General features: G+C 39.4%; 1 protein-coding gene and 1 long non-coding RNA gene across 7 annotated transcripts in view; one reads left to right on the top strand and one right to left on the bottom strand.

Annotated features, from left to right (window-relative positions):
- Positions 1-8475, top strand: part of LOC311441153 — a 60904-nt gene extending 52429 nt beyond the window's left edge. Inside the window, exons 3-6 of the long non-coding RNA XR_014695831.1 lie at positions 3036-3341; positions 3917-3978; positions 5324-5722; positions 7768-8475. This is a non-coding gene — a long non-coding RNA (uncharacterized lncRNA). The remainder of the gene's footprint in view (positions 1-3035; positions 3342-3916; positions 3979-5323; positions 5723-7767) is intronic.
- A 5891-nt stretch (positions 8476-14366) lies between these two features.
- Positions 14367-25636, bottom strand: part of PIK3CB (phosphatidylinositol-4,5-bisphosphate 3-kinase catalytic subunit beta) — a 98848-nt gene continuing 87578 nt past the window's right edge. For 5 of the 6 annotated variants that reach the window (XM_084529923.1, XM_084529926.1, XM_084529925.1 and 2 more), the window contains 5 exons: positions 19848-20015; positions 19273-19396; positions 18081-18226; positions 16409-16541; positions 14367-15895 (listed from right to left, as the gene is read on the bottom strand). In XM_084529923.1, the coding sequence (XP_084386049.1) occupies positions 15758-15895; positions 16409-16541; positions 18081-18226; positions 19273-19396; positions 19848-20015 (709 nt within the window). In that variant the 3' untranslated portion in view covers positions 14367-15757. The remainder of the gene's footprint in view (positions 15896-16408; positions 16542-18080; positions 18227-19272; positions 19397-19847; positions 20016-25636) is intronic. The other variant, XM_084529928.1, reaches the window with a different exon arrangement.

Here is a 25636-nt window from a genome sequence, read left to right as displayed (position 1 = left end):
TAGGGGTGTCAGCTCGGTGGCTGCTTCCTCACTGACCGCCGCCAGGAATAGGCAGAGCGGCTGCCAGGCCATCGCGACCCACGCAGCCCCTGTCCAGCTCCCAGCCTGGCTCCAGGACGCGTGAACCACCACCGTGCTCGACAGAGAGCCCGAAGATGAAAGTTTACCGGGGTTGCTAAAAAGGGGGAGCCTCGCCCTGCTGCCCCCACTGACGGCTCGCTCCATCCCCTGCAGGAGGGGACTCCTCCGGTCACTGCCCTCTGCTGCCTGGGGCACCCAGCACGGGCCTTTAAAAACAGCTCAGTGCCCAGGCAGGGCTTTCCTAGTGCTCTGAGGGGCTTGTGTAAGACTCTAGACCCCAGATCTTGGGGTGTCTGTAGGGGATGAAGTACATCAGCATCGTGAAAGTAAATCCGTGTTTTCTGTAGGTAGGAAATCAAAGACTGCTTGTCAAGGCAACAGACAAAGGTAGAGCTCTCCACTGGGGCGGAGAGCAAAGCATCAGACCCAGTTCCTGAACTTGCTCTCAACCAGCTGAAGGTTTTCAAGGAGAGAAAGAAAGTAACCAGGGAATAGGAGAGCACCCACAGCAGTGGGAACAGCCCAGATGCTAGGACACACGGCTGTTTCCTAAGTCCACGCTGAGATGCTAACACAGCCCGGCTCCCATGCAGGCCCCGGTTCAGGGCCCTTTGGCAGAACACACCTCAGCGAGCCAGGCACAGGAACCTCTCCCTCCCTCCCTCCCTCCCTCCCTCCCTCCCTCCCTCCCTCCCTCCCCTGGCATTAAGGACTCCTCACTCCTACCGCCACTGGGGGTGATTCTGCCTCTCGTACCGGAGGTTATTGGCATGAGTAAGGATCACTGAGGGCAGCACTGCGAGCCTTTGTTTTCTACATCTGGCCTCATGACTGGGGGTTCGCTCTGCTCACTGTTGCATTCACCCTTACAACAGCCTGGCCTTGGGAAACTTTTCCTGATTGGGGAAAAAAAAAACTGTTCTAGCCAGACTTTCTCTGTGAAAGCTGGAGTTTCAACAAATTGACATGACCTGATTAAAAGCTATTTTGGCAGAAGATTCCTGACCAGCTTTAAGCTTTATCCATCCACAGATCAGTCAGCTCAGAGCTTCACAGAATCACAGAATTTCTAGGTTGGAAGAGACCTCAAGATCATCAAGTCCAACCTCTGACCTAACACTTACAGTCCCCACTAAGCTTCTCACGTTGAATTCTTCCATAGCTCTTTTCTCCTGAGGACAATTTGCTTCTTAGATATCCTAGACAAAGGTATGATTATATGACACCCTTACAGCACACAGGTAACACCAACACCCACATGTAGGCTTGAGCCCAATATTGTGGCCATAGGCTACCAGGTACATTATCTTCTTAGTTCTCAAAACCAAAACATATTTGAAAATTGATGAAATGAAAAGTCATGCACAGCAAACATGGCCAGGAACTCCTAGGAGAGAAGAACTGGCTGTCTCGACTTTCTCACCCCTTCTACGATACCTCTTCATGTCTCTAATCTACAGAGAGTGGCACAAGCAACTATTGATGTTAGACCAAAGCTTGGAAACAAAACCAAAACCAAAAAAAAAACCACCTTGCAAATACACAAATATCTTATTCCTAAAACTTCAGCAGTCTCAGGCTTGCAGGCTGGCTGGAAGTCTGGGTGAATTGTTTCACTCCAACTCTGGAATTCCTTCTCTTACATTTTTAATGCAAAGAAAACTCTCACCTGGACTACTTATTCCTTCTTCCCCAAGTAGTTTTATGTGAAAAGGGTTGCAGCAGCAGAGTAGCGCTCAGGTCAGGGGTTGCTGTGCAAGATCACTTCCAAGACAGTTTGAATAATATACCAGAGGCAGTCAGAAAGGTAAGCTAAAGCCCAAAGAGCAATGCTTCCATCTGCTAGGACAGCAAAGACGTTCATGCATTTGTGAGGAACACTAATACACAATCATCACCTCAATAACCATGCAAATGACTACTTCATTCTCAGATTTTAGATGTTTCTTGCCAGGAAAAGAGAATTAGGCCATAGAAAAAAAAACACCATTAGGTAAGCAAAATTTAATCATGCCGTTTTGTGAACCGTTGGTAGTCAAGCTCATGTATTCCAAGTGCTTTTCAATTTTTCTACTGATCTGGCCTCAATACTAGAAGTAAGTTGATCCACATCTGGTATGAAGACACAATTGTACTTCTGTCAAGTTATCCAGCGCACATGGATAATGTCAGTGTTTATGCTGACTTCACACCAGCTTTATCCCAATGGAAGGAGGATAGAAAATACCTACATAAAACAGTAACATAAACAGTAAACATAAAACACTACTGAGAGATTGCCTGCTTTAGCAGGAAGCGTGTGAGTACAGGGAGAATGCCTCAAATTTCATGAACACTGCAGGAGAATGAGCTTAGGCTAGATTAGTGTACCATCATACAGCCGCAGCTTGCTTTGATCTGGTAGGGGAGAGCCCTCAAAAAAAAAAACAAAAAAAACAACAACAACAACAACAACAACAACAACAACAACAAAAAAAAAAAAAAAAAAAAAAAAAAAAAAAACAAATTAACTATATCATTGGTCTGTGGCTTTACTTGCCAGAGAAGAAATTCCCACTGACTAGTGAAGGCATCACCATTCCAGTTCAAGTACCCTCATGATCATGAAGAAAGCCCACAGCTGAGCTGGGGGACTTTTCCTTTAGCCCTACGTTTCTCTTGAAAGATAATGCAGCTTGCTGTTGAAGGCTACCTACACCTTTAGTGTATGAAGAGATGCAGAGACACCCTGTGGTGGCAAAAAGAACATGATCATAATTCAAGCAAATTTAACTTGACACAGAACTGGATCAGAGAAGCTGCATCCTGAGGACACAGAAGACTTTCCCAAGCTGCTAATCATATCACTGCCTCTCTCCTGACCTCCCTCTTCCTGTCTGGAATCCTTTGCCCTGTGTGTTTGCATGACAGTCTCTGCCACAAAGTTTACCTCTTGTTCTGTTCTTTTATCCCAGGGGATATCAGCTGGGTCAGAGCTGCTGTGTGCTGCTGCAACTGGAGGCATGGCTGCAGAGATGCTCCGCTTCTGGGAAATAGTTTCCTGTATCTTAAGCCTACCATACCTGAGAAGGGAAAATTGTCAATCTCATTTGTAAGTTGCTTTGAAAAACAAAAATTCCAGAATTCATATTTGGTCATGAAATGTTATTTATATTACAGGAGTTACAGAGGTACCACCATGCTGTGCAAGTAGTCCAGGAATGAAAGCAGTCAACAGCAAACATCACTGCAAGGGAGTTTCGACATCTGAAGTCTTGCAGGTACTGGACCTTGCTTTTAAGAGACAACATACACATGCAACACTGAGGCTCCTAAAACACAGTCCACTCTCATGATCTTCAATTGGTTCATCCAAAGGAAACTTATTTTCTCCCAGATATTTAAATAGGATTCCTGTTTTAAAGAGCCACTGAACAAGTTGTTTAAGGATTGGCCATATAAATTGCTGTTGCTACTTATAAAAGTTTGGGGCAATTAATCAGTATATTGAAAACAATGGTAGTCAAGTTTCACAAGGGGGAAAAACAAAGAAATCAATCATTCATCCAAATTCTGGGTATTCAGATCTTCTGATACAGCAACACATTTAAATGAAGCATAGGAGGAATTTCCCCTACATCATTAGACTTGCATTGGGCACACAGCCAAACAACTGCATCTTGAAAAGGAGTGAAATTAAATACAATATATGTTCCAAAGTACCTTTTTTGTTATTATTATTGACTAAAAGGCTTTAGAAAAGATCCCTTCTGTGTATCTTTTATTCTTTGTCACCACTTTTCATATACTTACATCTGTACTCTCAATGTTGAATTTTCTTCTCTTGATCTTTTAGACAAGAGGAATTAGTACTGAAAGATCCAGCAGTGAGAAGCCTTTGAAGCTCACTTCTTAAAGGTAAGATAGATTCCTGCCTCCCTGGTTGCTGCTTTTTATTAGTGAAAGATTGCTCTGTTCTGCAAGGCTTCACCTCAACACCACGGTATGCTTAATACAGGTCTTGAACTCACAGATTATTTTGTCACAAATTAAAAACTGAAGTCTTTTAATTATGAGGTGGGTCATTTTCTTTCATTCACAACTTTTATTCATTCCTTGATAGTATAGAAATCTGTTATAGTTTCCTTGTACAGGTAAATAAGCTGTTTTTAATTTTTCATAAAAATATTTTCTCCCATTTGTGTGGGAGGAACAATTCCAACTTACTGCTAAAAACCTCTGGGGGTATCTACTAAGCATGGTAGCAAGTTGAGTTGCTCTGTTCCTTCTAGGAATTTATACTGTCTCGTTAATGTCAGCACAGATTCTTGGTGTACTTATATATAAATATATAGAAATATATATATAACATATATATTATATATATATATTATATATATATAATATATAATATATATATTATATAATAACAATATATATATTATATAATAAATATATATATAATATATAATATATATATATTATATAATATATATATAACACTGAAAAACTTTTAGGTTCTCATCATGTAAAACACTGGCACTGACCCTATTTTCTGCGTATATCCTACTGTAAGAACTAGTTATGGGAGAATTGTATTTTAGAGGCTGCTTTCAGTGGGTGGTGGGGAAGGTGGGTGAAAGATAAAGGGTTAAGTCAGAAAAGTGAGAAGTTCAAACTGGCTGTCAATTTTTATTTTTTATAAAACATAGAGATTTTGATCCTACAAACTTTGTGTGACTTGTTTTAGAAGATGAATCATCAAAAATATCTTGAACAACAGGTAGAAACAGACAAGAGCTTCCAGTCATTAGGAGGGGGTGTACACTACCCTCCAAGCCAAGCAACCAAAAGTTAATGCAATTACTAAGTATCAAATGTAGAGCAGAGAGACTAATTTGATCAGTGAGGCTAAAGGGATAATTCTTGGAGACAAAGCAATGCAATGCGGAAATGCAGACTAATCAACTGCTTCATCAGAAGAAAAAGGAAACAATTTCCAAGCCTTAACTAAAATCCCCAGTTGGTTCTTCATCTTTTCAGGCTTCTGGTTTTTGCTTTGCAGCGTTTGCTCCATCTCGCAACATTCGTTTGTTTGCTCCTGTTCTCTGCGCAAAACTGTTTCATTGGCTCCTGGTTCTTTGCTTCTGTCAAATGAGCCTCCTTCTTTCTTGCTCCTCAGCAATGAGCCTAATCATGAAGGAGAGCACATAGAGGGACGTATGTATTATATTTAATGTCCAAGCCTACTTTCCGTAATTAGGTGGAATACTGGTTGAGTAAGAACATTTAGAGTCGCCTGTGTCTGCAGAGTTTTTCAAAGCACGGATTTGTTCCATCTGATAGAAAGCACCTGCTTGCTGATCTCTGCTAAACCTTCTGCGTAACCAGGACTCTTACAGGTTTGTAGAGAAACAGATCGAGACTTTGCCAGGTGCAACACAGTAAGGGAGAGACTGTTTCAAAAAGCTACTCAGGCTTCTGCTTTCAGCTGAGCAGGTGCAGTTGTTACAACAGATAAAATGAGCTGGCAGAAGGGAAAGAAGGAATTTACAGAAGAAAGCATAGGAGATGGGAAGCACAGCCGAAAAAAACGAGAGCGACTATTTAAGAAAAGATTTTCTGGATTGAGCCTCTTCTCTGGATCTCCTAAGAATAAACTGTAAGTACGTATGAGGTTATATTTTGTATACATTTTTAAACAAATTTATTTATACATATTTCCAGAGCACCTCTCAAAAAGCCATGAACACCTTTGTAACATCTGCTGTATTAACTTCACAAACAAGGTAACTGTTATGGGTTAATTAAACAATTTGACCTAAAAAGTAGCAAGTCACTGGCAGAAGTAAGGTCTCCAACCTTGGGTGTCTGCATGTTTTTCTTGCAATCATTTCTTAAGCATCCTTCCATCCATCACAAAAAATGCGGAGGGACAGCATCCCTATTTTTCCACACAATTCAGAGAGCCGCCACTTGGGATAACCCAGGGCCCCATTGCTGGGAGTACCAGATTTTTGTTGCACCAATATCCCTAGCTCCAGGGTGCAACAGTGGCAATATAGCAGCACCCAAACTCACTGTTCAACAAAGTTAGTGCTAGCGAGTCGCATTGCTTATTTTCCCTACAGTAGTGCCTTTATGCTTGCTACTTTTCAGAGGGAAACCAAAAAAGTAAAAAAAAAGAAAAAAAAAAAAAAAGAGACAAGCAATGAAAAACTATTCCTTTTATCACCAAATTCAGCAGAGGCAAAAATGACTTTTAGCTTACTGTTTGGTGCATCAGGTAGCTTTAAGGTAGTTTCGTGATTCTTATAGTATTTGAAATTCTCTTCTTGTGTACTTGTAATTGACATTACTCTTCTTTAACATAAGGTAAACATAGTGTATGTATCATGCTAAAATCTAAAAATGTGTCTTTCCTCATCCATTACAAAAGCTGCTTTCTATACAGATCTCCTAAAAAGAGTCTGTCTTTGATAATGATCATGAAATTACCGTCTTAGCAGGAAGTGCATGCAAGTCTCAGCAATTACTCAGCTAACTACATTAAGCTTGATAGCCACAGCAGCTGGTTACAAGCTTGACATAAGATTAAAATACAGTAGCCAGAAATGATCCTGAGAGCCAGATTCTTCTCTCAGATTGATCCAATTGCTGAACAACTAATACAAAACAAGGGCTCTGCTTTCGAATTTATCTTGCTGCAGTCATGGGGAACTGGAGTGGAAACAAAGAACATCCAAGAAGTTAGTGAATTACAGTTGTGACTTTTCTTTGTTGTCTATAATTTCACTAAAGCAAGCAGATAAGTACAGTTGAAGCAGTAAAACAATGCTGTCCAAACCTTGATCCTTATTTGAAAGTGACAAATAGAGGTTTTCCCAGTTTGATCTACAAAAAGCAGTAACATAACATCCTTCTTCCATGGGACTCTCACATGAATGGGAAGTGTTCAGACAGACACATTACATGGCAGTGCTGTTACGAAGAGTCTGGCCATTGGGGTCTACGGAACTTTCACAGTGGTGTAGCCAAATCAGATTTCTATGGCTCAGTACTGCTTTGTGAGCTCTTATAAGGGAACATGCTTAAAGTCTTGATTTATAAGTCCTATTTTATATATAAAAAAAAACATTGAGAGTGCCTTTTTTTTTTTTCCCCAGCCTCTCCACCTCTGTTCAAAGCCACTACAAAATAGGGCTTGTTTTACTAGCCAGCGTAATTATTTGTGCACGCAAATGGAAAAATAAACTTTATGATAGTACAGATGAAGTCTGTACTATCATATGGGCCAGAAGCCTGTAGTTTAGATGCACACAGTTGCATAAAAATTATCTTCATGCAAATACATGAGGTTTATATCACGATTACCCACAGAAAAGGTACATATTAAAGAACTGTGGAGAAAGGTCCTATCTAGCTTGTTGACTTATGGCTTTAATTATTATTATGATTATTTTTAACATTTTTGCATTTTTGTTTTTAAAACTAATGGCTTGTAACTACCATCACAACAACAGAGCCAGGCTTATTTTTCTGCCCACTCCTGTTTTCTGCAGGAGACCACACATTGCACCTGCTTGTTGAATGCTGTCGAACCTCGGGAAGGGTTCATAAATCAACACTAATTGCTTCTGATGATCTCATTCATCTAGGAAATGTATCAGTTAAACTTACCACCCTTCTTTCCTCTGACTGTTCTAGCCCTCAGGGAAGGAATCAGATTTTTGAAGACAAGAGGAGATGTTTGCACAGGAAAGGTTCCAAAAAGCCGAAGCCAGCACGAGAGGAAATATGCTCTTTAAGGCAGCCACACTCTGGGAAAATGTGTCCGAAGTGTGAAATCCTTGTCTGCCGAAAATGTGAGACACTGCATTCAGAAAGCAGCTTCATTGCCCACAGCCTGCTCGATCACTACGACAGAGGAGGACGTGACAGCTCTAACACATTGATTGCAAAAGGCCAGCAAATACACAGAGGTGATTAAAGACTTGGTGGGGGTGCCTTGTTGATACCTGACTACATCCAAAACGCTGAAGCTTGGATCCATTCAGACTGAGCCATCTGTCTGCGCAATCTGTATGCAGCATCAGCAACTACAGCCATACTGTTGTTCATACTTATCATATGTAGCAGATGTCATTCACTCAGTTAACTAGTACAAACTCTGCAAACAAAGATTTGTAAGTAGGAGCTAAAAGTGTCTCAGCTATTAAGAACAGGGAACAGTTTCAAACAATTTCAAAGAGCTTTCTCTTTTTTTATCTCAAAAAAAAAAATTATCACATTGAGCTGCAAAAGAGAAAGTCAATATTAAATGCAGAACCACTGAGTGCATTACGTTTGTTTGTAATGCACAGGTATGTTTCGGTGTTGCTTATAGTCTGAAATATTAAACTTATTTTAAAGTAACTGGCATTAGTATATAATTTGATGGCGGGGGCGGGGGGGGGGGGGGGATGGGGTGGGGAGAGAACTTCTAAAGGCTATCCTGGGCACAGAAAATTGCAGATCACATTCAAATGCCCTTGTAGAATTTCCTAGCTTTTACAGACATTCAACGCCTAGCTTATGATCCAGCATCTCTCCTTAAGAGGACCAATGACAATAGCAACTCACAGATTAAATATTTAAGCCTTATTTGGGTTTAAGATCTGTGTAATGCAGCACTGATTAAAACAGTATTCAAAGCTTAAACAGTGGTATTCAGTGCTAAGGTTACGAGCAGAACCCACGCCTTGAGCTGTCCATCTCCGTTCCCTTCACGGTGCCTGGAAGGACTTGCCCAGTGACAATCTGCAGGCTACAGGCTGGGAGAGGAATGGTTGGAAAGCTGCCAGGCAGAGAAGGACCTGGGAGTGATGGTGGACAGTCGGCTGAATATGAGCCAGCAGTGTGCTCAGGTGGCCAAGAAGGCCAACGGCATCCTGGCTTGTATTAGGAACAGCGTGACCAGCAGGGCTAGGGAGGTGATCGTCCCCCTGTACTCGGCTCTGGTGAGGCCGCACCTCGAGTACTGTGTTCAGTTTTGGGCCCCTCGCTACAAGAAGGACATGGAGGTGCTTGAGCGGGTGCAGAGAAGGGCGACGAAGCTGGTGAGGGGCCTGGAGAACAAGTCCTACGAGGAGCGGCTGAGGGAGCTGGGCTTGTTCAGCCTGGAGAAGAGGAGGCTCAGGGGCGACCTTATCGCTCTCTACAGGTACCTCAAAGGAGGCTGTAGCGAGGTGGGGGTTGGCCTGTTCTCCCACGTGCCTGGTGACAGGACGAGGGGGAATGGGCTTAAGTTGCGCCAGGGGAATTTTAGGTTAGATGTTAGGAAGAACTTCTTTACCGAAAGGGTTGTGAGGCATTGGAACAGGCTGCCCAGGGAAGTGGTGGAGTCACCATCCCTGGAAGTCTTCAAAAGATGTTTAGATGTAGAGCTTAGGGATATGGTTTAGTGGAGGGCTGTTAGCGTTAGGTTGGAGGTTGGACTCGATGACCTTGAGGTCTCTTCCAACCTAGAAAATTCTGTGATTCTGTGAATCATGAGAGCAGGAAGGTGACAAGCCAAAATTCCATGCTAGGTGGTGGGTGGCACTGCGGTCAGCTGTACACAAGATTATTTACCTGTATGGAACTGAGAAATACAGGGTAAGCAGGCAAACAGCCTCCGGAGCAGATTACATCTTTTCCTCCCATGCTAACTGCCACAGCTCTGCATGTGGGATTAATTTCTTGCTGTTTGGTAGGGCACAGACTGAACAGACTTCGTCTCACATAGCCATAAATATTAAGGATTCTTTTATTTAGCCAAGCAGACAGAGCATGAGCTGAACCTCTGTTTAATCACTCCTCTTCCTAAGTTCCCAAGTCACTAATCCACAGGAGCAAGGAACCTGTCTCCTTCTGTCTCTCTCTGTCCTCCCTCCCTCCCCTTTGGGAGCTGTTCCATTTTTGATCAAATGAACGTTGGGTAAGGGGACTGGAATCCATGTTGTTTCTGTCTGCAGGGAGTGCTGTAACTGTGCTGCGTTATCCGTTCTGATATTGTTGGTTACCCATCTCCCTGCCCCATGGAAAACAGCTTCAACAGGAGGAATCCATAGCCAGGTAAAGGTCGTTCCCACATTCCTGAGCAACAGCTCTCAGCTGCCTTTGAGATACACTGGATGAAGACTCAACACTCCTTATGCAGAGGAGGTAAAGAAACAATTTCAGAAACTAGAATGAGCTGCTTTGGCTTTTGTACAGGTGGTCAAATCAGAATGTGCACCCAGAGAATGCTCACTGGGCAAAACCCAGTGGGTAAGGTAAGCAGGAGAAAACCTCGGGCAGGATTCTCAAACAGAAATGAGCCACTCTCAGATTCCTAACCTCTGCCCAAACTTCAGTGGTTGTAGGCACTCCCAGCAACAGATGTAGACTTCCAAGACAAAAAATTGGATCTTACAAACATCCTTTCACTACAAAGGGTTTTAATCCCTCAGAAACCATGTTTCCATGGTGCTTGGTTGTTGCTTCTGCTCATTTGCTTCATAAAAGCCAAATGGTGCCTGGCAAATCAGAATTAACCTTTTATGTTTCCCTGTGATGGCTATTCTTAAAGTGGGATCCTTCATAAGTTTCTCAAGAGTAAGCCATACAATTACTTAAGGAGTATATATTTAGCCCCTTCCCCCTTCAACAAGCAACCCCAGGGGAAGCTTTGAGATAAATGCCTGAGAAAACCAAAGTGACAGGCTGAAAGGAGGAAGGACTGTCTCACCACAACTGCATCACCTTAAATCTGATAGTCCAATACAGTAAAACCTGTTAAAATAGGTCACATAGTTGAGCTGACTTTTAGACAGATGTTCTGGAGGTGGCATAACAGATAAAGTTACACCAGTATCGGACTGGTAAACTTTTCCATTGTGGTTTGCTAGAGGACAGAGTGGCAGTAAGTTCCTCATGACGGCTCTTGGGCTGGAAAGGCATCCAAGCAATACTAGTTTGCAAACCCACCTCATTAAAGGAAAAAGCTTTCTCTTCTTCCCACTTCATCAACAGTTAGTGCTATTTTGCCACAGTATTGGAGGAAGAGCTAGTAATATGAGCAGGATAAATGATTTCCCTAGGAATTACTGGCGGGAGCAAATACTCTCTTCTTCATCAGTCATAAAGTCACACTTGGAAAGAACAACTATGTGATTTTTATTATGCCTCGAGGTAGCACAAGCAGCACAGTAGTCATTTTCTCAGTAGCATTGCCTATTAAAATTATTACACCTTTCCTGGATCAGATATTAACATCTGCCCCAAAGATCTGCTTGCTCTTGTTTATTCTTGAGACCACATTTGTTCCTTCTGTCAGGAATGTCAGGAAATCCAGCTCTGCCGACTCCTTGGGCCCTGAACTGAAAATTAGCTGTGCTCCCTAATAAGTGATCTGTGTGGGCAATAGGTTATGCATGCTGGTTCCCAACAGAAGCTGTTGGGGGAAGCTTTCACATCCATGAGATCTAAACAAATTTTCTATGGAAAGGCAAAGCTAGTTTTCTGAACTGAGATGCTAAAATATGAAAGATCAGCCATTTCTATGTCCATTTACATCTTGTGAGATTTTATCTATTACAATTTTACCACAACTGATTTGCAAAGATATTCCAACTACAGAAGTAATTTCACTACTAACCTTACACCCAGACTATAGCCAGCAGAAATCAGTAGCAAACAGATGTGCCTCAAACAAAAAAGTTTTGCCCTGCAAATAGTAGAGTAGTCGGTGCGGTACTGTGGTCAGGCAATAAAACCACCGCTATCTTGAGCTTAGTCTGGCTCTTATCTAAGGAGCCAGGCCAGAATAAGGCACGTTTGTCTACAAAAGAATGTCTTATCTAAATTGTGAGGTCCAAAAGCAATGCAGCATTGCCATCTCCTATAGCAGCACCTAGTAAAGTTTGTTAAAGTTTGCTTTCTATCATGACAGCTCTACTCCCTCATCTCTCAGCAGTATTATAACAGAAAGAAATATTTTTAAAACAATTAAATGATTAAATGCTAGAATGCATTATGTGAGCACAGGATTTCAGTTTTAGATTTTAAAGCCAGATGAAACTCCTAATTATATCAATACAATATATTGTGAAAAAGTAGTAATAGAAATACTGATTACATACTTAGAAGATTTAGGCTTGAAATAATTCCTAAGAAATAAAGCTGTGATCTTAGCCTGACATATTAATTATTAAGAGCCCATAACATTTAATTATCTCATTTCAATAGCTCTAGGAAATTAAAGAGGAATATTGGACTCTATTATATTAAACATATGAATAGGCTCTGTCAAAGACATTCACCAGAATGTGAATGATTTAACAATCAACACACCACTGTCAATTAAAACTGAAACAAGCATAAAGGAGAAAGGAAGTAACTCCACTGGTGAGAGGCAAATCCATGGAAGCTTTTTCCTTAGAGAGCAAATATAGGAGAAGCTGGCTTGTAAAAGCAGCGTTTGTCACCATTAGTCACAAATAAAATAATACAAGGTAAGGAAAGCAAGACCCACCAATTAATCATGCAAAAGAGAAATGGAATATATACAACATATACATTGCATATATTGTATATATACACGACATATAGAATATACATGTTGCATACACACAGTTTCAGTTGTTTTTAAAAACAGTGTCTAGGTATGTTTCCCCCGGGAGAAACAATGAAGGACTCAAGAAGCAGGATTGGTTTAAAAAGAGTCATTTTCCCACTGGAAACGTGCAGATCAGATTAGAAGTAGACTTGGAGAAAAGCAATTAACATAACATGGGACCATCTGAAACGAAAGTGTTGTATACCCAAACTCACAACTTATGATTAGTTTTTCTACAGGTGCAGAAAAATACATCCTTGGCAGGTAGGTACAGAAATGGTTATTGATATCAAAAAATTCCCAGATTTCTCCGCATAGATGAAGAAAAGCAGAAGGGACAGTCTCTCCTGGTACTTTTGCACAGCAGTTCTGTTGTTTTTGTTTTCTTTTGAACCAAGATCTCTACGCCACAAAATAGCATAGATTATGGAAACCCAGGGAAAATGGTCATCTGTTACTAATGTAATTCAGCAGACCGGCACCACACTTAAAATTACCATGAAAGGGTCACAAAGTTAACTTTGGTTACCTTATAAGCACTGCTTAACGTAAGGCCCCTCCCTGAGAAGTCTATCTGGAAAAGCGTTCTCATGAGGCATGCTACCTTCTCAGCAATCTGAAGACCAAATAAGTCCAGTTTACATGAGGAAAATACATCATTTTCTTTTGCTGCCAAACATGAAAACACACTGTATAACACGCCTCTAACATTTTTCCCCCTCTTGCTAATAAATTGTCAAGAGTAAGCGTAGTGATTTAAAGACAGCCAAATGCAAGTTTTTTAAAAATCCTACTTGAAGGCTATTAACCAATACAAATACTGAACAGAGGTAGTATTTTATAATCATCTCTAAACACAAGCTATTTCAAAGAAAATGGGCAATAAATGACATTGCCCATCTCAAGTACATTTATAACCTGCATTAAAGTCTCATAGAAAAAATCCCATGATTTTTTGAAGATGTTTATCTTTACACCTCACAATATCCCGGTGGTAACTGGGAAGACTTTCCTGCATCTGGAGGTCACTGCTACTTCCTCCATTTTTATAGATGGGAGCGTAAGGCACAGGCTAGACTGACTCGTTTTAAGTCTCACAAGAAGCCTGTGGTAGAACATGGAGCTTGCTTGCCTTCTTCGTGATAGGTGCAAGCAAGGGACCATGCTCCCTCCTACCACACACCTTGCACACTGGCCAGTCAAGATGAACTGGCCAACTGTATCTCAGCTTCTGGGAAAGGCTGTGTCTCCCTGAACAAGGCATCCCAGAGATGTTTGAGTACTCCAGCTCACAGACAAATATAACACGTGTAGGAATTATTACTTAGCTAATTCACAGCATGTAAATTTGTATGAGGATAAAATGACTTCTTTCAGAGTTGTTAAAAAGAAATGATTCTGCATTTGACCCTTCATCCCATCTGCTTCTACACAAAAAAAAGGGGGGGGGACAACATAGCATTCCTTAAATACTAAAATACTATTACATCACTACAATATGATGATAACAAAAAAGAACTTGTTACTTTTACAATATTCTAGAAGCTGAGGTCATTTTATACAGACTAGCCCCAAGAGTGAGGGCAAGAGAATGAGAATAAAACTAGTACATAAAATGCTATCCTGGCTCTCCAGTTAGGACCAAAAAACCCAAACAATCCAAAACCAAAACAAAATAACCACTCTCAACAAAGTAAAACCACCTTTAATTAAATTCCTACATAAAACAACATTTCTATGCAAAACAACCGTTTAGTCAAAAAGTAAATATATATGTTTAATTCTCTTTCAAATGTCAACAAGAATTGAGAGCTACCAGTGTTCTTTGGAGAACAAGCAGTAGTTAAAGTCTATCTTGCTGATGTTCAGAAACAGTATGTTACATCTTTTAACCAGCAGTTCCTATTGCACGTAACAAATTTGCTCTCCATTTAAGCACCTAAAAGCCTGGTACCTCACTAAATAAATTAAAACAAATCCAGTTTCTTCAGTAACCATCTTCAACACAGATATCTCGGTAAAGCAACATTACTGCAAGCTTTTAATAAATACAGAAAGATTAATGACTTCTCATTGGTGTTTTATGGAATGATCTTTTTTCATAAACGCTTTCCAAAGCATTGTGGTTTTTGGTATGTATGCTCTAAAATTCACTGTACTATATTTAATGAAAATTTTCCATACATGTTTATAAGTCAGTACATTTGCATGGCACACCTAATCTGAGGATAAGAATTTCTATGTATGGCTGTAAGGAATTTCTTGTTGAACCCAAAATAAATTCATCTCCTAAGGAGCTGAAAACAAAGCCCTACGGGCTGAACGGGAGACCATTATCAAGGGGGGATTTTCAGACATGTCTGTAATTGGCCCAGCCTTCTCTTACTGAAGGACTTCTTTTGTGTGTATTATGTCAGGGGAAGAAAACTGCGCAACCCTGAACATTTGGATGCTGCACCATTTTCAGAGGTGTCTCTCCTTTTATCACCACCTCCTCCCCCCGTATTACAAATGCCTGTCTACTCTTTCGGCAGCAGTATAAGACATTAAGCAGCTCCCTGTAGTACAATGATACCGTGGTTGCTATTTACAGTAGAATTAATGCATCTGTGCCACTATGGCAGAATTCATATGAAAAATATACACACGGTCATTTTTAGCTAGATTAGAATATCAACAAAAATTTACTCTTCAAGTCCTGATTTTAAAACAAAAAACAGTTCTGTCAGAGGTCTTCAAACCTCCTAAGTGTGTTAGAGTACATTACCCTAACATATCAAACAAATATTTACATCTCCATAAAGTACCAAAGAATATTTAAAAATGCCTAGTAGCTCTCAGCGTGCAAAGTCAGCAGGAACTGATTATCCATGTTGTTCACTATTTGTAGAGACAGTCTTGGGATCAAGCATTCAGAAGCAGAGTGCAAAAGAATCAGAAATTATTTCAGCCCCTTTCTTTTTGTTGTTGCCTTGTTTCCTTTCTTATTTAAATAAAGTTTTGGTGGTCCATACTACAGATCCCATTCAAAAACACTTATCAAGGTAACATTCAGCTTAGTGCAAATCCAGAAATCTTCTAGGATCTGTAATCTTTCCGAACAGTGTGAGCCATCCAGTTCACTTTAGTAGTCCAACTTTCCCGGAGTGCTTCATCAAATTTTTGCTTAAATTGCTTTAGTGCCTCTTCCTCACTCTTCCCTAAGGCAAGAGAGTCCTAAGATAGTAAAACAAGACAAAAACACACATGAAAAAAAAAGTCGTTAGAAATTTTAAAACCATAGTTAGATCCTCCTTCACCTCTTAACACAATCCACATTCTGCTTTTTTATACTTTGACACTTTTTCATCTATTATTCATTTAACAATGCATCAACGACATTTTCCTGGTTTAAAGGTAAAACTAAAAAATAATTAAGCAAGTTTCACCTTAACAGGTCTATGCTTGTGTGTTGAGCCACGAGGCAAACCACCCGTGAACTGACTACATGTAAGATGCAGGGATGCAGAATTCATCATAGAATGGCTGAGAGGAACATATATTCACTGTCTCCTTTGACTCAGAGGACAAAACACAGACTTTGTTCTACAGAGCTGAAAAATAATGCTTTGAGAACTCTATGGGAATCTTGAGAGAAATGGAAACCAATTAAAATTTATTCATCTTTGAATCAAAATTCATATACTGGAAAAATGTTAGGTCCTGATAAGCTATAAATCTTATTTTTACCTTGAGATACTGGATGTCCTTGACAGAGGTTAGCTCTGGAAGCCCTGCAGTTAACATCAGTGCAAAGAGTGTTATAAATAGATTTCCATGTTTTCGTAGAATCAAGTATGCTTCTTCACAATACTGGCGGAACCTTTATATGCAACCACAAAACACATGCCATGAACACAACACATGAGAACCTACACAGTTGACAAATATGTAATCATTTCCAAAAACTGTTATCTGGACTAAAATATACATCCTAGGAACATGGTAGTAGAAAGGACAATCGACATTTATAGGAAAAAGTGCAGAGATGTCTAGAGAACCTCCAATGCATTACTACAAAATATCACATACCTGTCTAAAAAGTCCTTCAAACATTTGTACAAAAGTCCAAAAGCTTTACAATAAGCAGAGTTCTTCAGAAAGAGCAAAAAAAGCCAAAGGTAATGCCAGCATTCCACCTCCCTGATAATTTGGTAGGTGAAATGCCCTGGTGATGATATGTAGTGGACCTATGGTGGAAAGTCAAAGGCTCTATAGTAGCTCCTGCCAATCCAGCCTATCCCTGTAAAGTAATTCCTTCCTGCTACCATGGTCAAAATTGAACTGACTGCCACATTTGGCATCAAGAACTATCATACAGACAGTTGAGAACTTGCTCAGTATCCCTAGATGGGTCACTGTATTCTGCCCACTGTCTAATCTGTAAATTTCCACAGGAAACTGGAAGACCCCTTCAGACTAAGGAATTACACTTCAAAGAAAAAATCTCTTCTGCAGCAATTTTCAGGCGACAGTGGAATCCTCCTGCCATTTAAAGTACACCATATTCTGCAGGTCTTGCAGTAGCACAGTCACCTAACAGCCTTTACTTTATGCTTTTAGAAATGGAGCTATGGGTTGATTTGCTCACTCTCTAGGAGAGAAATGGTTCAATTGCAGTTTTTTCCCCATTCATCCTAGACACACCATTACAAATGTATGCATAGCTTCTTCTTCCAGAAGTAGCCATTATATTTCTCAATCCATATCTAAATGCTTTATTTTATTTCTCTGACAGTCAATTCCTTCTGTGAAGACTGATAGCAAAGTGAGAGCAAAACATCCAGAATGACTGTCCCATCAGTTGGTGGGAGTGGCATAGAAAGGAAAAAGAAAAATCTGCCTTAACAAGTGGGATCTAGGAGTGTAGTTTTCCATCATCACATGCCTTTGTTTTCAATTGTAGGTCTCTAACCCAAGATGGACTAGCACACTGAATGCACATTGATGGACAGAAAGCGGAGAAGCGAGTTTGTCCTTTAAGAACAGTGCTTCATCTTGCTTGAAAAATAGTCTGTGGAGTCCCTCCCTGGTGCCTAGTGCTTCAAAAGGTTTAAGAGTGGGAAACAAACAAACAAAAACAACAACAGAACAAGCACAGCAGAAGCTGCCATCTCCTGCATCATCTACTGAAGACAAAAAGGGACTGTACCTTTCCACTGCAAAACCGCAGTTTCTGATGTACAAAGTAATCTTTATACATATTCCAGTTTAAGTAGAGAAGTATATTGTAACATAAATGTGTTGACACAGTTACATGGGAAAATTAGCAAAACCAAATCCACAGAGGTTCTTGCTGTGCTGCATATAATCAGTGGAGATCATCTCAGTTACAAAAGGAAGAGATCAAAATAATACTCACCGACCAAATTTTTCAGTGTTCCCTGTTTTTCCTTGTTGTATAACATGAATGAAATCATAGGTGAGTATGAAAGGTACCCGTTCCCTTTTAATTCCAAACTTGGATTTGAAGTTCCCAAGAATATGCCCAAAATCTATGTGAAAGAGCTAAAAACAGAAAACAAAACAAAAAACATAGAAGTGAATAACTTCTCCAATGAACAATTTCATTTTTCTAATACCTCTGCAGGATGCTGGTATCAAGAACAATTACCTCATGATGTTATTATTCTCCATAGCCCATGGCTGCAACGTTTTTGGGGTGTTTAGTTTTACAGTGTTTCAAGATTTATTTTAAAAGTCAGTGATATCAACACTTTTATGAGCAACCACTGCTACAAGTTAACATGGAAAAGACTAACTCAGTTTCAGGCTTCTGACATCTTACTGGTAATATCAGAAAAATTAGCCCAGCGATAAGCCCACAAGGCTTAACATCGTTGTATCCAAGGGCTTCCTACAGGCAGAAGCAAAGCTAGTAGAATTTATATTAATCCCAAGGAACCTGTGACAGTTTCCCCATTTCATAATCAACAATAAGGGCATTTCATCTTTCTTCTACTAGGTAAAGACTTAAAAGAACACTGCAAACATCTATAAAACTCTCACTTTTATAACCATTTCCAGTGTTTTCTAGGCAGAAAAAAAAAAAAAGAGTAGAAAGTAACAATTCAGCAAGCAAATGCATTTTCATTTTACCTAGTTTCTAGGTTTTGAGGTTTATAGCCAAAGAGTAATACTGGCACTCAGCTGCATATTGAAAATTTCTGCAGCAGAAATACAGAAATTTCAGGAGAAATACATTGCTCAGAACTGTAATTCGTGTATTTAAGGATGGTCTTCTGCAGGATATTCTGAGAGGACTTTTAATCAGTGAATCTGAACCATTAACAGGCCTTTCAGATGCTCTGAAAAATTTCTACAGAACAGTCTCACAGACAAAGAATAGCTTACTAAACAGGCATTGGTTGTTCCTTCAACTAGTCTTATATTTAAACCTTTCTTTAAAGTTCTCCTCAGTGCTCAGTAAATGAAAGAAATCCAACAGCTTTTAGACATAATTCTACTGAGACACTAAAGAAATCAGAGTTTTCAAGGTAATCTTTGTACAAAGGAGATGCTGTTGTTATTCTGCCTACAAAAAGGATTTTTACCTGGCCATTTTTTCTGACCATGATATTGTCACTGTGTCTGTCACCAATCCCCAACACGTAAGTAGCTACACAGTAGCCAGCACAAGACAGAGTGAATTCTTCAATGGCTCGATCCAAGTCATCTCTAAAAACACCAAAACAAATATTAGTGCATTCTACTAGTAATTCATGTCATGCCTTAACATCAAAAAGGATTGTTGTGAAAGAATATTGTATTTGAAGAGAGAATACTGTAGAGAGGGGCTGCACAGCCACAAGCAGCTATGGAGAATGAGAAAAGTCCAAATACTGTGAAAGGCGATGGCACCAAGATTTAAGACCTGTGTAGTTTTCTTGGGACTTTTGTTTGGCCTAGTCTAGAATAACTTATTCAACAATATGAAACCAGAATGCTTCAAATATCAGAATTACATCTGGACCACTCTTTGAACTCCAAGGGCAACCTGAATCTGAGTCAGAGTTTGATATACTAAAAAAAAAAAAAAAAAAAAAAAGCATACCTGACAGAATAAACACACATTCCTTAACACCTATAACATATAGAAACACTTAGAGAAAATATTTACAGAAATTACCCTAAATTGTATTCCTTCAGCCAGTTTAAGAGAGCATCTTTGTTGAAGGCAGCAGCAGCAGCAACGTTGCTACTATTTAACTGAATATCAGCAATGGTTTCTGAACTAGAAACAGCCTCAATAAGGCCAGAGTGATCTCCAGTTGCTAAACAGCCATAGGGCAATATCCTGAAACAAAATGAAGATTAATGTTAAAAACAAAAATAGTAAGAATGCTTCGTTAGTATATAGATACTTTCAGAGGGTTGAATATTCACTTAACTTGAACATTAAACTCTAGAAGTTAATATACAGATATTACTTGCAAAGTTAAAACATCAGCAATTAATTTAAAACATTTATTTTTCCTACTGCATATATATATCTAGAAAAAGAAATTATGAGCAACCCTTATTTTTCCATTTTACTGAACATAGTTACTTGTAATTTCATAGGAGAAACCATAGAGGGAGCCCTTTATTTGCATTTGTTAATTTCCTAGCTAAACGAACAGCTGTTACACAAGTTTATTCTAGACTATAAATTGTGTAAATGGAAACCAGAGTCTTATCCTTTTGCCCTATTCTTCCTAACTCAACTTAAAATGCTAAAAAACACTTTTGAAAATATACACAAAAAATACTATTTTCCTGATATTGCTAATTTTAAAGTGTAGAAAGCTAATGAAAAACAGGAATACATCTTTTGATTCACCTGATACATAAGAATATTCCTGTGCATTTATACGCTATCTCTAATAAAAAACTCTACAACAATATTGTTGCATTAAAGACATAAATAGCAATTTGAATCAAGTGGACGTGTCTGAACAGGTAAGTGCATTTTTCCAAAGATTTTTGTTTGTTTCTGAGGAGTAAAACCATCACGTTTGCTTTCTTCAAAAGCACTGCACCACAAATAGAGGTGTCTACTTTCATTTTAGGCATCTTGGGTCATAAATATTCTCTCAACTCTGGACACAGATCCACATATTTAAAAAAAACAGATACCAACAGATACGCAACTATAGAGTAGCACTGTAAAGATTTGCAGGCCATTAAATTTGCATGTGTGTATAGATAGAAGGCACTGCTGGTGGAGCTATTTTCATCTGTATTTATACACAAAACAGGTATTATGTTTGATTGCTTCAGAGAAGTACATCTCTTCACTGAGACAGCCTACTATCCCCTGCCACAGAAGAAAAATAAATAAAATTCCAGAAAATTTAATTGTGAAAACACAGCTGAAGGGGTATAAGCAGTAAGAGCCCTAGAGCTGGGGATTCTTTTCCACTGGCAACAAAGCAAACAGAAAAACACTTTCAACAGGGTTTTTAGAAGACAGCTAACTTCAAACTACCAACAAAAAAGAAGTGCAGATTTGGAACCTTCTTTCCTTTAGTATTCTGATACATTTCCCAATTAAAAACCCCAGGTTTCTGTGCTGAGGGGTTCTCCCAGCGAACAGCAGGGTGAGTGCAATTACAGAACACCAGCACTCAGGACACGAGGAAGCACTGCCCATCCTTATCACGACACGACAAACGTAAGCCAAGTATTGCCAGGTTAAAGTGCACGCTGGCCCTCTTCCATGGCATTTCAACCCACCCTACTTGCAGCTTAACTGGGCACCCGTCCAACAACTTCCCCTTCAAAAGCAAACAATGATGAAAGCCTTCAGCCCCTTGAGGACTGTATGCTTACAACTGGAGGAAAAAACATCCTTGTCAGAGAGACACTTTGACAGGAGTCAACTTAGGGACAAATCCTCTGGGTCCTTTCCATCTCATCCTGGTCTTTCTGACTTTGACATCTGTCAGCAGGATACGCGCCCTACTTTCTAATGTCGTATAAAGACCACTGACAGATCAATACAGCGATTCTGGATTGATAGATAGGATAATTTTCTTTCTCCGCTTCATTTTTTGTCAAGCACCATAAATGGAGGGGAAAAGATGCTTTAATGCTGTTCTTTATTTCAAGAATTTAATTATTTCTAAATACAACCTCAAGTTCTGGGACTTGATCAACACATTCTCTGGAATTTCGTGTGCAGCAGTTTCAAGACAATGACACACTTTAAACTTGTAACAAATATATTTTTCAAAGCTTTTGTGAACTCTGATTTCACTTGCACAAGACCACTTAATATCAGACTTCACACAAATTAAGGCAGTGAAAACAAGAACTCATTGCAGACAGGCAATGAAATGAAAAAGTTGTTGGGAGAACTCTGTCTGCCCAAGAAGTATCTAGGTACTGAATACTTTTATGACAATTCACCACAGTAAAGATCACTCAACAACGATTAAATTCCTCAGACTTAGAAAAGCAACAGAAAATCGTAACTTCTCCCTTAGCACAATTTCAATGCTGCAATACAGGTAAAGCAACAGCAACACCTTTTGGTGCAAGGTCTGCTCTCAAAGCTGCACACTGCAGACCCCCCCAGCATGCCAGGAAGACAGATGTTCTGCTCCTCTGCAGTGACAGGTATTTGTAATAGGTAACTTTCTATTATTTTTACGAGGAATGTTTATGTCATCTACTATGATTATGCCCACATGCATGACTTCAGACTTATTTTTGAAGCACAAATAACAGCTGTAGTTTTAACTTTTCAGGGGGTTGAACCTCTGAAAGTCTCCTTCTGTCACTCTGCAGCTGCAACCTCAATATAAACATTGTTTAAGTGAGTAAATTTGTTCCCTAACTGCCTATACTTAGAGTACAAGAAACAGGTAGAGAAACTACAGAAAGAACCGAGGAAGTTTAGTAGCACATACCTTGCTAACGTCAGTTGAAATAGTTGAAATAGTTTGCCTAAGAAATTAGTTGGTACATTTTTTGTTTGTATGTCTGGCAGGAGTTATTTAAAGTATATATTCCCCCCCCCCCCCCCAAATTACTCTGGTACTTGACTGACTAATGCCTAAGGTGAACTGAACTCTGAGTCAGCCTTCTCCAAATGACAGAGTAGTGTTCATCATTGCTGATGGCCTTTGCTGTCTAGTGGTTGGGTCTGTACTCAGGAGCAGATGCAATTTGCACCTGAAGTTTTCTTCAGCTCTGCACTCCACAGTCCATCCAGTGACAGCCCAGGATGAAGGACCTACTGGAGAACACTGTTGCATCCTGCTGCACACACACAAATTTCCTTTTCTGATACAAACCCTGGTCTTGTTCCAATATTTAGTGAGAATGCACACAGGAACCTAAACAACAGAACGTACCATGTGTGAAAGAGGCTACTTTACCCATGAGACAAATTAGTTGACAGTTAAAATCAAGCAAACAAAACCAAAATCGTTCTCCTTCACCTTTGCAGATCTCAAAACCCACATATATTTGGTGCCCCTCTCCAGAGCTGAGAAATCCCACTGGGAATTTTGTGCTTGCTTTACACTTCTAGTAGCACACACAGACTGGGCTAAGATTTCATATTAAATTACTAATGAGTAAGTGATTGGGAATTGCAGTACAATTATAAGGAAAGTGATCCTACCCCGAATCCCTCAATGGCAGCATATTGGCTGCCATTTGATCCCTGCTTCAGAGAAGCTATAAGATCTGCTGTGACAAGATATTCTTGACTGGGAGTAACTTCTTGAAGAAGACAGAGGCAAGCAGCGAGTGTTTCTGCACTTACATTTGTGAAAAAAGTTAGAAACCCTGCTTTTGCTTGAATGGAGTTATCAAGCATAGTAGTGGAAGAAAGCTGAAAAGCACAAAATCCATTATGCATCCACAAAAGGAAAAAGGGAAGCAACAGCATCAGGGAAATGTAAACCTCAAAGGATGATAAAAAGCAAGAAGAAAAGACTCCACTCATTGGCACTGATGTATGAAGTAGGATCTTTCAGGAAATCATAAATATTTGACACTACTTTGTCACTTGATAGAGATGTCTCTTAACCCAAGCAACGAGAGGTCATCCAAAAGTCCTGGCTCACGAACAGGGCAACAAAACTCATTACTACTGCTGCAGATTCATAGATTTTGGACTCATCTCTTCTTAATAAGTATGTAAACTGCAAACATAGATTAAAGGTCAAAGTCGTAACTTAGCTGCACTGTCATCCTCCAGGTGGTCAGAGGGCTGTTTTGCCCAGTTCTGTTGCCAGTTAATGCCATTTCTGAACCTCTCCTTGACAGTTGCCTCATTAAAATCTTTGTAAGATGTAGAACTATAGCCCTACCTCAATCCCAGGATTTTATTTTATAATCAGAACTAAGAAAGGATGAATGGAAGGAAGATGCTCACAGTTATGTAAATAAATGGAAGAGGCCAATTATAGAACTGCCATTCTCACTATTTCCCCTTTCTACATTTTTCTTCTTATAAGAGTTTTAAGAAAAATCAGAGCCACATTTTGGTTTCCCTTTGTTGAGTTTAAAAAAAATGCATTAGTCAGGAAAAGCACATTTGATGACTCCCAATCACTATTCCTGTTTGCTAGGCACAGTGTGTGGCCCTGGCTGGAACCACAAACTAAGCTTCTGGGAAGGCAGCAACTGAACTATGCCTCATCTGGGATTCCACAGCTGCCAGAGGTTGTCCTTGCCCCTAAATGCTGGATCAGTCTCCTCACAGTCTATTTATAATGATATAAATTATCTAGTTTCCTCAAATCAGTGTTCAACTTAAAACACACTCAGCTACCTCATAGCAAACATACACTTCCAGAAACAATCTGTAATTCACTTTCCTATTTTATCCCATACTTCACTCTAAAGAATATTTCCACAAGTAGCACATTTTCCTGAAAGGTTAAGAGATTATCTGTGGGCTGCTGTTACGTGCTTTGTGAAGCACGTAATGCTTGAACAACAAAATTTGAAAAAATGAGATGAAAGAATCCAAATGAAGTATTTCAGATGATATTTAAGTATTTCTAGCCTTATAAACAACAGTTACAATTACAATTAATATAAATGATTTCAGCTATTTCATAGGCATACAAAATTGACCTTATGGTGTCCAAACAATTTGTAGTAAAATATGAATCTGATACGAATCTATCTTCATTAGAACTATTAGAACTATTTTTCTATCAAGAAGTTAGAATTTGACAATTACCTTAACTAAATCTGGTGCATAGATTGGCTGGAAAAGCTTCCCTCAGACTGGAAGGTTGTATTATAATGTTGAACAATGCCTCACACTTTGGGATAGTATTCCTATAAAGAAGACAAGCTTATCCTATCAAGTATATGAAGGTAAGAAAGCTGCTTTGGAGAAGACTTCAAGATTCAAAGATATTCCTGGTCTGGAAAATGTTTTCTGACATCCAAATGGTGTTTTAACAATAGAAGAATGCTAAGTGAGACTTCAGAACGTATGTTAAAGGTGTTTACAATGCCTGCAAGCAGGAATGGAAGCTTTAACACAAAATATTATTGACTTAAAACTTCATAAAAACCTCTTTAGTACTAAATACACTAGGACACCATGCTTATTCTCCACTGATTTTTATAATATTAGAACTACATCATTGAAATGGCATCAAAAATACATTTTGACATACAAATTTTGAGGAAGCTGCAGAGTTGTTTATTTTTTCCCCAATATAGCAGTGGCTCTAAATATATCACCTTTCCTGCCAGCCTCATCTTACTACAGAATCTTGTCTTACACATGAATGATCACCTGTTATTTATCAGAATTCAAAAATACAACCGAAAATATGCAGTAATTGGGAATAGCAGGTAGCAAGCATAAAACAGATGGAAATACTTTTTCTTACCTACAAATAAGACTTTCACCACAGGCTATTGACAAGGCTAAGAATATTAAAATGTTTAGAC

Source organism: Aythya ferina (genome assembly GCF_964211825.1).
Source record: "Aythya ferina genome assembly, chromosome: 9".
Taxonomy (NCBI): Eukaryota; Metazoa; Chordata; class Aves; order Anseriformes; family Anatidae; genus Aythya; species Aythya ferina.
This window is presented reverse-complemented; position numbering and strand designations above follow the sequence as displayed.